At 31.6% G+C, this 15965-nt stretch overlaps 1 protein-coding gene across 3 annotated transcripts in view; it reads left to right on the forward strand.

Moving 5' to 3' along the window:
* LOC126734515 (ankyrin repeat and KH domain-containing protein 1-like) overlaps nucleotides 1-15965 on the forward strand; it is a 156703-nt gene that overhangs the window by 54205 nt on the left and 86533 nt on the right. For 2 of the 3 annotated variants that reach the window (XM_050438180.1, XM_050438181.1), the window contains exons 8-11: nucleotides 1590-1732; nucleotides 12491-12680; nucleotides 12747-12823; nucleotides 12882-13091. In XM_050438180.1, the coding sequence (XP_050294137.1) occupies nucleotides 1590-1732; nucleotides 12491-12680; nucleotides 12747-12823; nucleotides 12882-13091 (620 nt within the window). Of the gene's footprint in view, nucleotides 1-1589; nucleotides 1733-12490; nucleotides 12681-12734; nucleotides 12824-12881; nucleotides 13092-15965 lie in introns of all 3 variants that reach the window. The other variant, XM_050438179.1, reaches the window with a different exon arrangement.

Raw genomic sequence — 15965 nt, forward strand, 5'->3', positions numbered from 1 at the left:
TACACTGTTCAAAAAGTGCCAGATCCAAAAGTGACATTTTCAACTGTTTTACTCTACATATTATGTTCAATAAATTTGTGAAAAAAATATATTATTCCATTTAAACAAAAGTAACTTTCTAAAATAAAATAGCATTTAAGTACATTAATTATAAGGTAAAAAACAAGTCCCAGTTGCACGCCTTTGGCGAACCGTTTTCAATGTTTATCAGTGGGTAACAATGGGCAAAACAAAATAAATTGACCCAAAACCGGGTGGCACTACCTGCAATCAACGAAAAGAAAGAATTTTACAACTAGAAAGAACTAGAAGAACACTTCTGAAATAGAGTATAAAAAAGTTAAAAGTGTACAGGACCTCTTTTGTTTAACAAAAAAAAATTGCTTTCAATTGGAGTCATAATATACAGGGTAACCTATTTAAGAAGATGTAATTTTTTAATAATTTATTAGTTATAATGTTAATAATCCTGTATAGAGTATTCTAGAAGTACACAGATAAATTCAATATTAATTTGGAATTAAATGAGTGTGCGTTCGGAAAAAAGCTCGGATTTATATATTTTTTTAAATAATTCGGAAAAGTTTTAAGTAAAGAAATCACTATTATTAATACTTTAACAGACAGTATTGTAGATTTCTATTTCTTGTAATTTCTGATGTACAGAAAATTCCACTTTCTCTACCTGTGGCGTCCACTGGTGGAGACCATGGATTTTGCATTGAATATTTTGGGAAAAAAGTACAACATTGATTTTTTTAAATGGCGCATTATTTTTAATATCCTCATTAATTTTTGAGCAAATTTCATCTCCTGAATTTTCTTTCTCTAATATAGTTTTTGCTCAGTCTACTTAAAAATCAGTTTACTCCAGGATTAATTCTCTAAAAATCCGATGCGGTTTGGAAATTCCTATGCGTCAACTGAACGCAAATTAAGAAATCAGATTTGTCTGAGATTAGTGAGAATTTAAAAAATATTTTGTTCTTATCAGATGCACAATTTTTGATTAAGATAATTAAAATTGTTAAAATTAATTAATTGTTAAAATCTAGATATCCCGCAGTAAACGTCAATCAATAAAGAGTTGACCTTAAGTAAGTCATTGCTGTATCTCAAAAATTTAAGACGTTTAAGATATGCATTCATACGATTTTTTGTTAGTCCAAGAATTATTATTTTTAATATTAATATATTTTTAAGGCACACCCTTTATATGATACATTATATTTAAATACATTATTGAAAATATAGGTACGAAAAAATAACCAGACCGGCGTATTACTGTGAAAACCTCTACAACGGATATTTTAATATTTTTTGTAATTATTATTTTTTTTTTAAATGAAAGATTATGACCCAATTGGCATTGTCAAATTTTAATATTTACTGGACAGGTTAAATAAAAAAAAATTGTAAACGTTGTTGAGAATTCAAATTTTGTGGTTACAGTGTTTAAAAATAATTTAATAAATAGAATAATCTTATTCTTAAAACGATTTATTATGCAAATATCTAACTGTCTTAAATTCCGTGAAGTTTATTGTAATACACATTAACCATAACTAATTACTATTTCTTAATTACAGGTCATTTAGATATGGTAAGATTTCTCTTAGAAGCGGGCGCTGATCAGGAACACAAGACCGATGAAATGCACACGGCATTAATGGAAGCTTCCATGGACGGCCACGTTGAAGTCGCCAGATTGTTGCTAGATTCGGGAGCGCAGGTAATTAATAATATTTTTAAGATAGGGATTTAATATCTTACGATTAGTGTTTTCTGAATGTGGATATGATTCTTTTTAAATTAGTTTTAAACGAATTAAATTTAAACTTTTAACCTTTAAAACTGCAATTAAGCATTATAGCAAATACTTTCATTAAGCTGTTCAGAACCTAGTGCTAAGGTGGGTACTTGAAAATAATTGTATATCAACAACAAAAAGCTTTGCAACGTTCCCATGCCGATTATGTTACGTGGGAGCTTAATAATACAAATATTAACTATAGCTTTTCCTTGATATTTCTTTTTAAATCTTCGGAATATTAATGTAACAAGCAGTTAACATATTTCATATAACCGAAATTTTCTTGCTAAGAAATTACAGAATATATAGTCCAAGGGCAGAAATTATCAAAAGCCTGAAAGATCTTTTATAAGTTTGCTATTTCCATTGAAAGGTTTACACTCACACGGTTGGGTAGTACATATTACACTAAATTTATAATTTTATAGGTCTTATTTTAGACTGAATTAGTACTGTTTATTAACAGTACTGCTGAAACGTTTAAAAGAAGAAATAACATTATAATATTTTTACATTTACGCTAATTTGTTCATATTTTTATAATAAAGTTTTGTTATTAAATACAGGCTTAGTAAACCTTCTTCATGAATAGAATTATCGGTTAACCGAATACCGAAACTAATCGGTGAAGGTATTGTATTATTTGAAATATCTAAACCTCATGACACTAGACGGTACTATAGTTTGTCATATTTTTTCGTTTTTTTTTGGTTATTCCAATTTAAATATTTTGGATATGGTTATTTGGATGTGATAATAAGGATAAACTGCTATATATTTTAACCAGTTTTAAAATCCTTAATAAATTACGATGTATATTTGTCGGACTGTGCATTAAACCATCTGACTAATTTAATGAACATGTCATTCTAAAATGGTACTTTTCCAAACTGCCTTAAGACGGCTATCATCATTCCTTTGCATAAAGGAGGAGATAAAGATCAAGTTTGTAACTATGGCCCAATTGCTCTCCTCTCCAAAGGTCATTGGTGTTTCATTTTGGCTTAAATATAAAATTCTGACTATTCACAAATTTGGTTTTTAAGTGGCAAATGCTATGATGCAAACAATACTTCACCCCAATGTTATTTCTGACAAGCTTTGGATTTTAACGAACAACATACAGTGCTACGGACCTAAAGGGATGCTTCTCAAACGGTTTAAGTCATATTTAAACGGCAGAAGTTAGCTTGTGAGAGTCGATAAGTCTATGTAGTCATAAAAATAGAATGTTGAGCTCTTCGTGGTCCGGTATTGTTAGCCTGTAGGTAAAACTTATCTCTTTGCGCACGATTTTTTTTACTTGGAGCAACCCGGGTATTACTGCACTCCTTAGGATCGTTTCTAATGAGTTAATAACCATCAATTCATGGTGCGATAGAAACCTTATGTGCTTTAAAGTTTCGAAAATTAAGTTTTGTCATATATAACTCTGTTGCAATCTTTTGTACTTAAGAACTCTACTATTTACTTCGTTGACTGTGAAATTTTTGCGACTTATGGTAGACATCTCACTAAAATGGGACTTTCCGTGATTGAGGTTCATTGAAAAAATTAATTTTTGTCTGTTTTGCGCTAAGATCAGTTTCCAAGGAGCTTAACTTGTCTACTTTTAGAACAGTCTATTATACTTTCTTTGAATCACATCTCCGATTCGCCCTACCATATTGGGGTAGTAAGTTATGTAAGTCAGTCTGGGCATATTTTTAAATTACAAAAGAGAGCTGTAGTTACCCACTGAGATTAAATAGTACGTAGACTCACTGCCAGGAGAAATTAATATTTCCTCTTTGTTTAGATTTGAGAATATATTTATTTTATCCGCAAGTAGTGACATTGACCAAGTGATTGGCTTTTTTAGAAAGGCCACTTTACTATTCCACAAAAAAAATTATTTCACAAGGTATTAAATTCATACTCACTGGAGAGAGCCTCGTGGAGTTAACGACTTTTTTATTCATACATAGCAATAAACCTCTTACATTATTATTAAAAAAATATACCGGGTGACAGAAAAAAGGGAACACCTAATAACTTTTTTACTTGTCAAGATAAATAAATGAAATTTGGTATACCGGTAGAATAGTTTTAAGAGCATCTGTTGACATATTCTATTGTTTTCCATTACTTTCGGTTTAACAGGAAGTGACACTAACTTTCTTATTTTAAATGGGACACTTAGTATTACATATTTTGATAGAAAATAATAATCTGAAAACAATGATACTCAAATAGAAACGTATCATCCATTTTTCACTAAGAGAACAAACGAAAACAAAACAAAGGTAAAAACACAAAGTCACGGTCTCATCAAATCCATATAATTTTTTAAAGCTACACGTGTTTCGCTCCTATCGGAGCATCATCAGGTCCAAAAAATACATTAAGGTATTTTTCACAAAACAAAAAGAACGCTTATAAAACTCATTACCTAGACCTACACAGATCACATTACAACTAACAACAAAAGAAAAGCTAGGTTAAGTTAACAATTCCCACCATAGATAAAAATATATGCTTAAAACCAGTGGGGAACGATCCAGCAACCTTTAGATTCACAGGCGCGCGTCTAACCCATAGGCCACCAAGTAACATGATCAAAAATGGAAAACAATCCGAACTATACTAATAAGTGTGAATATAAGTAAACAATCTTCACAATAAAAACTAAAAATATCTAAAATCGAAAAAGAAAAAAGAAGAAAAGACCCTTTAAGAGAGGTTGTTATAAATGAGGTGAGGTTCAAACGTGAAAATATCGTTCACACACACAAGGACAGGGCTCTTCTTAGCTTTAGTTATTTCTATTTTCTCTAACAAGTCCAGTTTTTTGCCTTTTGAGCACTCATGCAAAATATCCGCTCCCTGAGTTAAAGAAAAACCATGTGAGGAGGCCAATAAATGATTTGCAAACGCCGATTTAGTTTCGGTTATGTCAGTATCCCTATACCTGTCCACCAAACTTGTATGTTCCTTTATTCTGGTGGAATTTTTTTTTTTTTTTTTAGGTCTGATGATGCTCCGATAGGAGCGAAACACGTGTAGCTTTAAAAAATTATATGGATTTGATGAGACCGTGACTTTGTGTTTTTACCTTTGTTTTGTTTTAATGATACTCAATTTGCTACTTTTTGTTTTATACTAAAAAAAACATTTTTTTAAATTTTAAAATAGGGTGGCATAAATGCGTTGAAACTTTTAATTTTTAATCAAGTAATCACGGAAAAATAGTTTTCATTGCATTTTATGACTTAAATCTTTCACACGCCTATTTAAAATGTCCAAACCATTAATTTTGGCATTTACTTTATTTTTTTAAATAGCACATTATTGGGAACAACCACTTTTGAAATGGGGTTTCTTTTTCCCAATAATTTTATATGATTATCTTTTAAATCGGTTGATAAATAAGCCCATAAGAAAAAAAACTAATTCACAAAAATTAACGAACGGGAAGCATTGTAATGACACGCCTGCCATGACACATCAGGGGAACAGAAATGATATTCAATGTAAGATTCGGTAATGTCGAATATGGCTAAGAAACCTATACATGTTATCGATTTTATATTCAATATTGTTATATAATAATATTGCTATATTTAATATTGTATTAAAATTAAATAATCGATTTATTACACTAAACTTTTAAATGCTAACAAATTAAATATAATTTATTAGTAGATGCAATAAAAATACTTCAAAATACTTTTGGTTATCTAATTTTTCATTGTAACTTAAATCTTCGTCAACCACCAAACAAACAAAAATTTAATTAAAATTTTGTTGAAAATTGGCTCCATTGATACAAGGGTTTCTACAGCCCAAAAGTGTAGGTTCTGGTGATTAAATATGTAACAATTTTGCCTCATCCGTCCAAATCACTTTGCGTAATAACTTATCTGATTTTCTTCAATTTTTTATTACAGTTTCGCCTAAACTATTTATTTATCTTTCGGCTTTAGAAATTACACTTTTTGAGATTTAAATTGAAGACCTATTAATCTTACTGACTGACCCTTCAGGTGAGTTAGGAAATCAAAGGCGAGTATTGTGATTTGATTTTCCGCGTGTTTGGAAGGTATAACTAAAGTTCACAAAATGAATTGTTTAAATCTTTTGTAAATTTTGGTAAATTTGGCTAAGCAGCATTAAAGTGTGATGAATAGTTTTGTGGTACTTGCCAAAGAACACAAAGATAGAGAATAAATTTATTGGCACATATTTTTTTAATTTTTCTTGCAATGCCGGGCAGTTGCCTAGGTAATCGTATTATATCTTTCAGGCAATCTTTTACTGAAAAAAGTTAAATTTTTTTTTCTTTTTTGTATTTTTGAAATCATTTAACTAACCCTTATCTTTTTCAGGCAATTGAAAACAAAAATTGCAACTCCCACAAAAATTGGAAAATTATTCCATTACTAGGAAAAATCAGGCAAGAATCTCCAAAGAATGACAAAATTTTCAATGACAAAAGATGTGACACAAAATACCATTTAATAAAAATTGTGCCATTTCGTTGTTGATTCTAAATAGCTCTTTAAATCGTGTGTCCCTGCACTTTCTTCCCTTATCTGTCGTCTCCCAATTTGCTGCTCTTAAATCCTCCAACCGCTCCTCCTTTTCAGCAGACCAAAGTCGCAAAAATTGGAAGAAAAATAAAATATAAAAATAAGCACTGCAAATACGATCCGGAAGAGACTAAATAAATTAACGTAGATAGTATAGCCAATAATAATAAAAAGTTTAATTTGTTTTGAAAAGAAACAGATAGAAACTAAAAATATAAACGCCGGAACTCAAAACATCTATCAATGTAAACACGAAGATAAATAATAGTAAATTCTAATTTTTGGTTTTGGTATAATATCTAGTAAAATTAAAAAAATAAAAGTCAAATTTCCGTAGAAATCACGAAATTCTTAGTCGAATATGCAAACATATCCAAACATATCCAAACAGCTGTTGACTGCTAAATTCTCATAAACACGTGTAGCACAAAACAAATAAATATGCGTACGCCTCTGTTTGTCGTAGAGGACCTAAAATACCTGCGCCTCGAACACATCTGGATTGGGGCCAATCAGTTAACCTGTCTATTGCGCGCCGCACCTCTACTGTGCTATGTGGTCATATTGGCTTTATTTTAATAGATATGCGGAAGTAGTCGTCGTATGCAGCATTGGTTTAATCCAAACATTAGCAATCCAATATTACAATTTTTGTATTCAAATTGAATAAGAACCTACAAAAAGGTAATTTTTCTTAGTTTTTAAACTTTTAATAGATAAGTCACGCCCCATAAATTCCTTTTCGAGACACAGATAAAGTTGTCTTAGAATAAGTCTTGCGACTAAGAAAGAACGGTATTATTGAACAGCCTCGCTGTGTTTCCCTTGTGTGTGATATTATATACATTACCTGGCACACCTTAAATTCATACACAACTATGTTTATACGCAACTACAACGACGAAGAAAGCCGAGGCACAATTTTACCGAAGCCGATCGACGACTCATAAAGGGAGAGGATGGAAAAGCGTGTTAAAAATCCATAAACACGAACCCAATAATAAAATATATCTGTGCGTAAACTCTCCACTAAACAATTTCGGCGAACGCCTAAAATAGCAAGAAAACATTCTAGGAACTATTTTGTAAACCTTAGGAGTATCGTGATCGCAAGTTGCAACGCGAAATTGAGTCTAATAATTTTGGCAAAGGGCAGCACATCGGTCGTTCAATCAACCTTTCTTGTTTCTTTGTCGCGTAATATTTACATATGTATATCGTATTTTCACATCTTTAGTTAGACCATTAAATTTGTTTATGAATCAGCCCAGAGTTGTGTTATTTGATAAGGCGTAAGGCACAACTCACGCACAGCAGATTAACAAAAAAAGAAATAAAACAAAAAACAGGCGGAGATCGCGAGTCGCCCTATTATAATTTCTTTGTTTGTGTGTTGTTAATTCCATATTAATATCTTTGAGTAATACCACAATATTATTTAATATTATATCATTTAACATTGACAATTGCTTCGCTAACGATTCTTTAAAAAGAACTTACGAATCTAAAAGTTTAAAATTCTTTATTACTTTAGTTTCTTCACGTTTTTCTCTGAAGAAGCCACATTGTTGGCAAAACAATTTATTTAAAAGTGAGTGAATATGAATAATACATTGTAATAAAAAGCTAAAGCAATTTAAATAAACGGAAATAGAGTTTATTAAGGACGAAAATAGAGCCGATCCCAGGTCTAAATAAGGGATTAATTAGACCCCTACGAATTAAAATAAATAATTAAAAAATATACATATAACAATTTTTGAAGATACTGGGTATGGAATTGAAAACAGAAGTAGAGAAGTGCTCCTTTTTTTGGAGACTACTCGTAATATCGAACAACGGAAGGATTGTGTTTCCCATGGAGTGGAAAAGAAGATTTATCTGAAAATAGAATATTTCGTAAAATATTTTCTTTTTTTAATTTGTTTTTCTATCATGGTTTCACAAAAATCTATTCTTCGCCACTGGTCTTTGGAAAATATCTCCGTGAGTTTTGGAATATTTTAAATATTTGTAATTAATGGTAACAGTTTTATGGTCTATACCCAGAGCCTCTTCAACCTTTCTATTTGATGGTGTTATTCCAGTCCTTCTTTCTCCTAACTCCTTTGATAGAAGGTCCTTGCACTTTAGTGTGACATTTCTGGCAATCTTGAAGGACGTGTCGAAATTCCAAACCACGTAAAATTGTTTTTTTCGAAAGGAACTAATCTATTTTCAAATGTAAGTGACAACAAATGCCTACATTGTACTGCCGAATTGCTTTCATAGAACCCTTTAATAATTTTAACTCTTTCGGAAGGAGCATAAACAGCCTTAATAAGTTGAAAAAAAAGAATAGGCCTTTAAAATTCAATAGTGCAGCGTGCAGTCACATAACAAAATGAGGAATGCGACATTATTATTGCAATTCTGTAGAAAAGGAAAAACAGCAGGTACATTAGGCGGGCGCTCATCGACGAGAGAAAGCGGTGATTTTGGACAATGCGTAATCTTTAATTCTTCAACATGTATAATTTTCGCGTATTGTTTTCTAGGATGCCATAGTTATTTAAATAAAAAAAAATCTGTTTTTGGGGCGTCGGCAGCTCTAATGGAAGTGATATTATACATCAAATTTTAGCAAAGTTATTGTGCTTTTAAATAGAGTTACAAAAATATCACATTTCATGAAAAACACCGTGTGTAACTAAGCTGGTTTGATTAGCTCTAAAAGGTCCAAAATGATCCCTTTTGTTCTTTTTAAATATAGATTTTTTAGCCTTGTTTCACGTTGTTAAATTTTAAAACGAACAGCGTTGCCATTCTAAAATCTGTAGTATGGCATCCTTCATGGGACACTCAATTAGACCATAAAGTTCTTAAATTAAAATTTCATATCCTGCGTCTTAAAACTGATCTAGAAGTTGTTGGATTTTTTACTCTAGAATATTACTCTTATTTATGTCAGCATTTTATTTACAAATACATCACAATAGTTTGATCTGCTCCTATATAATGATATGATTTCATATTTATTAGGGATTTTTCATTGATTGTGGATTTCCGGATGGCACTCATTCAGGAAATTTTTGAAAAAGTTAAGCCACTCGGCATTTAAATGAAATATCTACAAACTCCTAATTAAACAGTTAATAGAGATATTAAGTAAACTTTTGTGCATGCTTCGTTAATATTAAAACTCGTCAGTTAAAGCAATTTAATTGGATCTGCGTTGACAGAGGAATTAGTGAGTGATATAATTAAAGCAGATAATTACTTGCAGCTAGATCGTTGTTTAATATGCCATGGCCGACCTTTTGAAATAATGGCTATATAAGTGATTTCGATTGAAATGTTAGAAGATTTCTTTTGATTATTTATATAAACAGTAATGCAGATATTGAAAATTTGAAGAAACTAAAATCTAATTTTCGAGCTTCCATTGTATAACGGATTTACACTTGGTAGTAGTTACTTCCCAACCGAAACGTCGTGTTAAACTTAAAATAACGACAATGGAATTTCGAAAATTAGATTTTACTATTTTACCAATGTCTACCATTGTCAAAAACAAAAATTTTGATGATTCAGAATCTTGTTTTCGGTACTTTCCTTAATAATGTTCTCTTGTTAAATTTTAAAATATTCATTTTTCTGCCAGAAGGTTAAGTTGATTTATTTTTGGTCTTTCTATAATATTTAGCCTCTATATATTTCGATTGCATAAACAAACATAAAAATTATTTAACGTTCTTTTAGATTATTAATAATTTTAAAAACAACTTCGAAATGAGAAGTTTTTGATGTTTCGGTGGGAAAATCATCAAATGTTTAAAGGTATATTAAAATAGTTATACCAGTGAAACAGTTATACCGAATTTTAAAGATAATTATTATCCCTAGAACCTCAATCCAAGCAGAACGCTTTTACACTATACAGAAATTTCAAATTGCTTAGGCGTTGCTCGTTTGGGCGCGGATTTGGAGCACAACTGTTTTTTTTTCCCTTTCAAATGATATTTTTTGTTGCATATTTGTTGAGTTATGAAAAAGTCTATTTACTGTGTATTAATATGTATTTTTTCGTTAAATATTGCGCCTTTTTTGGTGTTATCATTTTCCATTTAAAAGCTGGAGTCTCAATGTGCAGGAAGACAAAGTTATATTTTTTAAAATTAAATTTATTAACATATCTGTTTAATTTGCTCCGTTTTAACAGTAAAGTGCCATTATATTTTTACATATTTCCACAAAATTATATTCTAAAAATAATGATCCCGCTTGTAATTTTATGACATATAACGTCAAAAATTATATTGTTTTATTTTGGTTTGAGTTTAAATAGATTGCTAATATATTTATATAATATATAAATAAATAATTTAAATTTGCATCAAGTAACCATGAAAAAATGGTTTTGATCGTGAAGTATAAAGTTTTCTTTAGCAAATATTATCTTATAGATCTTAATTCAAAAACGAATTAACACCGCATTAACTAGGTTGGGCCAGCTATCACATAGTACTAGTTGGTTTATTTCTGGGCAATTGTATCTTTAAACTAAATTATGACAAAAAAGGTGGTTTGACCACTTTTGCTCAAATATGATGTAAGGTCTGAAGTTAACGTTATAAGGATGTAGCTTTTATTAAGAGGTTCTGGCTATAAGAACTTATTTTTTTGTTTTAGTCTTCTGCCATATATTAGCTGAAATTAGTGTATTGACAATAATAATATCTATATATTAAAAAACTTATTTTTAACCTAATATTTAGTCAAATATTAGGTGTTTTCTGGCATCACGGCGTGGTAGTAAAGTACACCGTACTAACACATATCTTTATTTGTTTACAACAAGAAAGCTATATTATGTGACCACTATAATTTTTTATTTGAAAAAAATATGACCCAACGTCAAATTTGTTTCGAGTGACCCAATAAGATCATTCATCGGCCATATCTCGGGAACTATTCGTCGTATGACTTAGGGGTATAAAAAAAATGGGTAAACCACTCATGAAGAATCGCTGGAAAATATCAATTTCTAAAAATGACCACCAGCGGGCGTAACTGGTATTTTATATTTTCCAATTACATTGTTTTATTTCGCATAATGAACTAACAATTTTCTTTCACATTTTAAAAAAAAAAACTCAGTTTATCTATTATTTTCGTAAATTTGGTATCGTTGAGCATTTTTTGGGCAATGAGAATAAACCAAAATATATTCGCCAGGGGGCTAGTTTTGACACCATGACTCAAAATCCTAAAAAAAAAAAAAAAAAAAAAAAAACATGATATGACTTTTTTCTTTATGAAAAAGTTGCTAAATAACATCCAAAGAAGATAGTGAAAACTGTTTTTCAAAATCTTGTTCCTAAACTCAAATATTGGGAAAATGGGATTAAACAGCTCCAAAGGGACTAAACGCATCCTGAAATTAATAATTCATTTTAATATTATATTAAGGTATAATCGATGGTATATTATAGTTAGTTTATTGTTAAGTTCAACCAGCGTATTTTATAGCCAAACTGCGGCATGCGGTTTGCAACGTATAAACGTTTATATTTTATCAAAAACCATAAAAAAGCTTCCATAGTTTCGGATAAAGTTAGTCTGCAGAAATAAAACCATATATTATAGTAGTTTAGATGTTCTGTGACCATTTGGTATAATATACCTTTTTTTACCAAATTTCTTTTAAATGCATATCATCTTAGCAAACTTTGCTTTAAACCAAATATTAGTTATTGTAAAAAAAATGAAGTAAATGGAATAAATTTACTTACATAAAACGAGTATCCAATCCATGGTTTTTTGATAAATAAAACACCACTTGCTCATAAGTCCCACAGCAGTATGGCTTTAATGCAATCAATATTCTGCAATTGGTGGTCTGTGGTTTAACCAAACCTCGAATCAAATTTCACCACACCTACATTTATTGGAATACCTGGTCAAATAATGATTTAACCCGTACGGTGCGGTGCGGTGCGCCAGGGCGATATTGGGTTAATAAACCCTTAAAAGTAAACCACATAAAAAAATTTCATTAGAATTTAGTCTTAAAAATGGTTGTTATAATATAATATAATATAAAATACATGCAATAATATTTCAGGTGAATATGCCTACGGATAGCTTCGAGTCGCCACTTACTCTGGCAGCATGTGGTGGTCACGTTGATTTGGCCATGCTGCTCATCGAGCGCGGCGCCAACATTGAGGAAGTGAACGATGAGGGTTATACGCCACTTATGGAAGCTGCGCGAGAGGGTCACGAGGAAATGGTACACCTTCTACTCGGACAAGGTATTATTAAATATGAAATATTCTTGTAGTAATGCGTAATTCGGTAAACCCAAGTTGGTTTTTCAGGGGCCAACATCAATGCCCAGACGGATGAAACGCAGGAAACGGCCTTAACATTAGCATGTTGTGGTGGTTTTACTGAGGTAAGTTTTCGTGAGTTGTTGTGAAAATTGGGTTTAATATTTAAACAAAACAAAACAGGTGGCGGATATCCTTTTAAAAGGCGGAGCTGATATAGAGCTCGGCGCGTCCACTCCTTTAATGGAAGCATCGCAAGAAGGACATCTAGAGTTAGTACGATTTTTGTTGGAGTATGGGGCGAACGTTAATGCAGTTACGCAAACGAACGACACTGCGCTCACATATGCATGTGAAAACGGTCATACCGACGTTGCAGAGCTGCTTATCCAGGTAATTATATTAAATTTATTTAAGGAAAAAAGATAATTTGGTTTATTGGGCGGATTTTCCAAAACCAATTGAATTTTCTGTCAAATTGATCATCTACATGATATACATAAAAAGGGCCTAAGTAATGGTAAAATGTATGTACATACCTTAAAGAAAGAGGCAAAATAATATAGATACATCATAGAGAGTAGAGAATGAGCAATATAAAAAGTTTAAAAGGACAAGTGCTAAACTGTACAAGGATGGTTTACATTGTTAGCGCTATCCATAAATGTTATAGTTGCTTCCAAAATATATTATTGGTGGTGCGAATTATATATAAATTCGTTTGGAATGTAGTAAGTCTTATTTAACAACTAACCTAATTTAGAAGATATTTCAACGTGTCCGGTCGTATTTTCAGGAATTGTTAAAGTTGTGCAATTTCTCCTTGGATATGAATAGATATTTAGGACCTGGGTAAATCTCTTTTTTTTAATTACACATTTGCAGATACAAAAAGTGACATTTATCACCTAGATACCTTGTACACCTAGATACCTTGTACACCTAGATACCACAAATTATCTTATTTATAAGATGTCAATTATCGTAACTAGAATTATAATAATCAAATATTGGGTTTGTAGGTACCCAATATCATATAAGAATTTTGAATATAAAAATAAAAAAAAAATTAATCAGCAAATAAAAATTTTATTAATAGAACAGTTTCTTCTATATATCTTTACTAAGTTCCGGAAATTTAATGTTATGCTAAAAACAATATGTATGGTAAGTTGCTACTTGTAATTTTCTTGCTACCAATAATTTTACAGATTATAAACTATTAGTTATGCTGATTTTACGAACATTTGCTGCAGTGTATCTAGTTAACTTCATTTTTTAAAAATTACTTGACGTTAGTATGATATAGCATTTTCAAAATATCAGTTGAAATACAATTTCTAATCTTATAAATCTTATAAGTTTACGAAGTTATGCTTTTACAGTTTCGATGTGTTTACAATTCTAAAATACTAAAACATATAAACTTTGTTTTTTCGATGTTAATGATTATCTATAATACCTACCCCTGTACTACCCTCGAAAACTAAACCGCAGTAGTGTCGAGCTTCACTGCAGAGACCCATGCGATCCTGCAGGAGAAACGCTATATCTGCATACGAAACTAATATTCTAGGTGGAACTTAAAAAAATCATTAAAGTATATTGAAAATAAGGATAGACCAATTACAGTTTTCGAAATCGAAATTAATTTGATGTAGTTTTTCAATCTGTTTTGGAATTCGATCCCTTATACACTCTTCAAATACTTGGCCTATCATTTCTAGGTTTTGTGACAGAGGAGAGTATAGCTGTCAATGACTGTTTCAAAATATTTCTAGAAAAAGCATATACTCAATCTTTTCCCCTGAAAACATATAGGGTGAGGACCGATCAGAGAAATACAATAACTTGGTTTGACAATAACCTAAAAGCCATGCGGGATCATCTACAGCTGCTGAGTGGAGTGTCTCGACAGTGCAAAAACAGAAATTTTGAGGGAGAGTTTAAGGACTTTCAAAAAGTTTATAGAGCTGCTATACAGGAGGCAAAAATAAAAGCCAATGATAAATTCATCTTATCAGCTTCTAATCCAACTAAGGCCGTATGGCAAGTTATTAATAGTAGTGTAGGTACGTCAAACACGAAAAAATCTCACGAAAGTACTTTAACGGCTGACGATTCAATAATTTCTTTTCACGTATTGCCCATGATACTGTTAGAGACATTCCACTGTCGCAGGGTGACCCAATCCAAAGTCTCTCCGTTCTGGGTATGCTGGAGAATATGTTCTCTTTCTCTCCTGTATCATTCATAGAAGTAAGAGAGATTATTGATGGCTTAAAAAATAAGACTAGTCAAGACATCTATGGGCTAAATGTTAAATTAATTAAGTCTGTTAAAAACATTATCATAGCTCCAGTAACAAAACTAATAAACAGATGCTTCAGGGAGAACACTTTTCCAGGTGTGCTCGGATCAGCCAAGGTAATACCTATTTTTAAAAAGGGTGATCCTGATAGGTCCGAGAACTACCGTCCTATCTCCTTGCTGCCCATAATCTCAAAAATCTTTGAAAAATGTATTACTGCTCAACTTGAAACTTTTTGAGGGTAACAATCTTTTCACATCCAGCCAGTTTGGTTTCAGAAAGGGTAAAAGTACCACTATGACCATTTTAGACTTAGTTGATTACTTGTTAAATGCTTTTAATAACTTGCAATATGGTAGTGTCTTGTTCTGCGATCTGAGCAAGGCATTCGACTGTGTTCCCCATAACATATTGCTGCAAAAACTTTCTAAATATGGACTAAGTCCCAACAGTGTTAAACTTCTCGCTTCCTATCTGGCCAATAGAGATCAGAAGTGTTGGTGGGGTGTCATCAGCAAAAAGTGGGATAACCATAGGTGTTCCCCAAGGATCTGTTTTGGGGCCTATCCTCTTTTTGATCTATATAAATGACCTACCATTAACTGAACCATCTGGTAAATTCACCATTTTTGCTGATGACACAACAGTGGCATGTGCCGAAGATACTCTTGAGACCGTGGAGAGGAAATTGAGAGTATTGCAGGGGGGAATTCAGGAATGGTTTAACATGAACCGATTGCATCTCAACGCAGACAAGACCAAAAAAGTTATTTTTTCTCTGAGACCAGCTGACATATCAAAGGATTTTTCTATTAAGTTTCTGGGAGTTTTATTGGATCCTCTACTTCACTGGCATTCCCACATTAATATTGTTGCCGGAAGGCTAAAAACATCTATATATGCCCTTCGTCGCCTAGCTGGATGTTTATCTGAATTTGGCTTAAGAACAGCCTATT

The sequence above is a fragment of the Anthonomus grandis genome, chromosome 3 (genome assembly GCF_022605725.1).
Source record: "Anthonomus grandis grandis chromosome 3, icAntGran1.3, whole genome shotgun sequence".
Classification (NCBI taxonomy): Eukaryota; Metazoa; Arthropoda; class Insecta; order Coleoptera; family Curculionidae; genus Anthonomus; species Anthonomus grandis.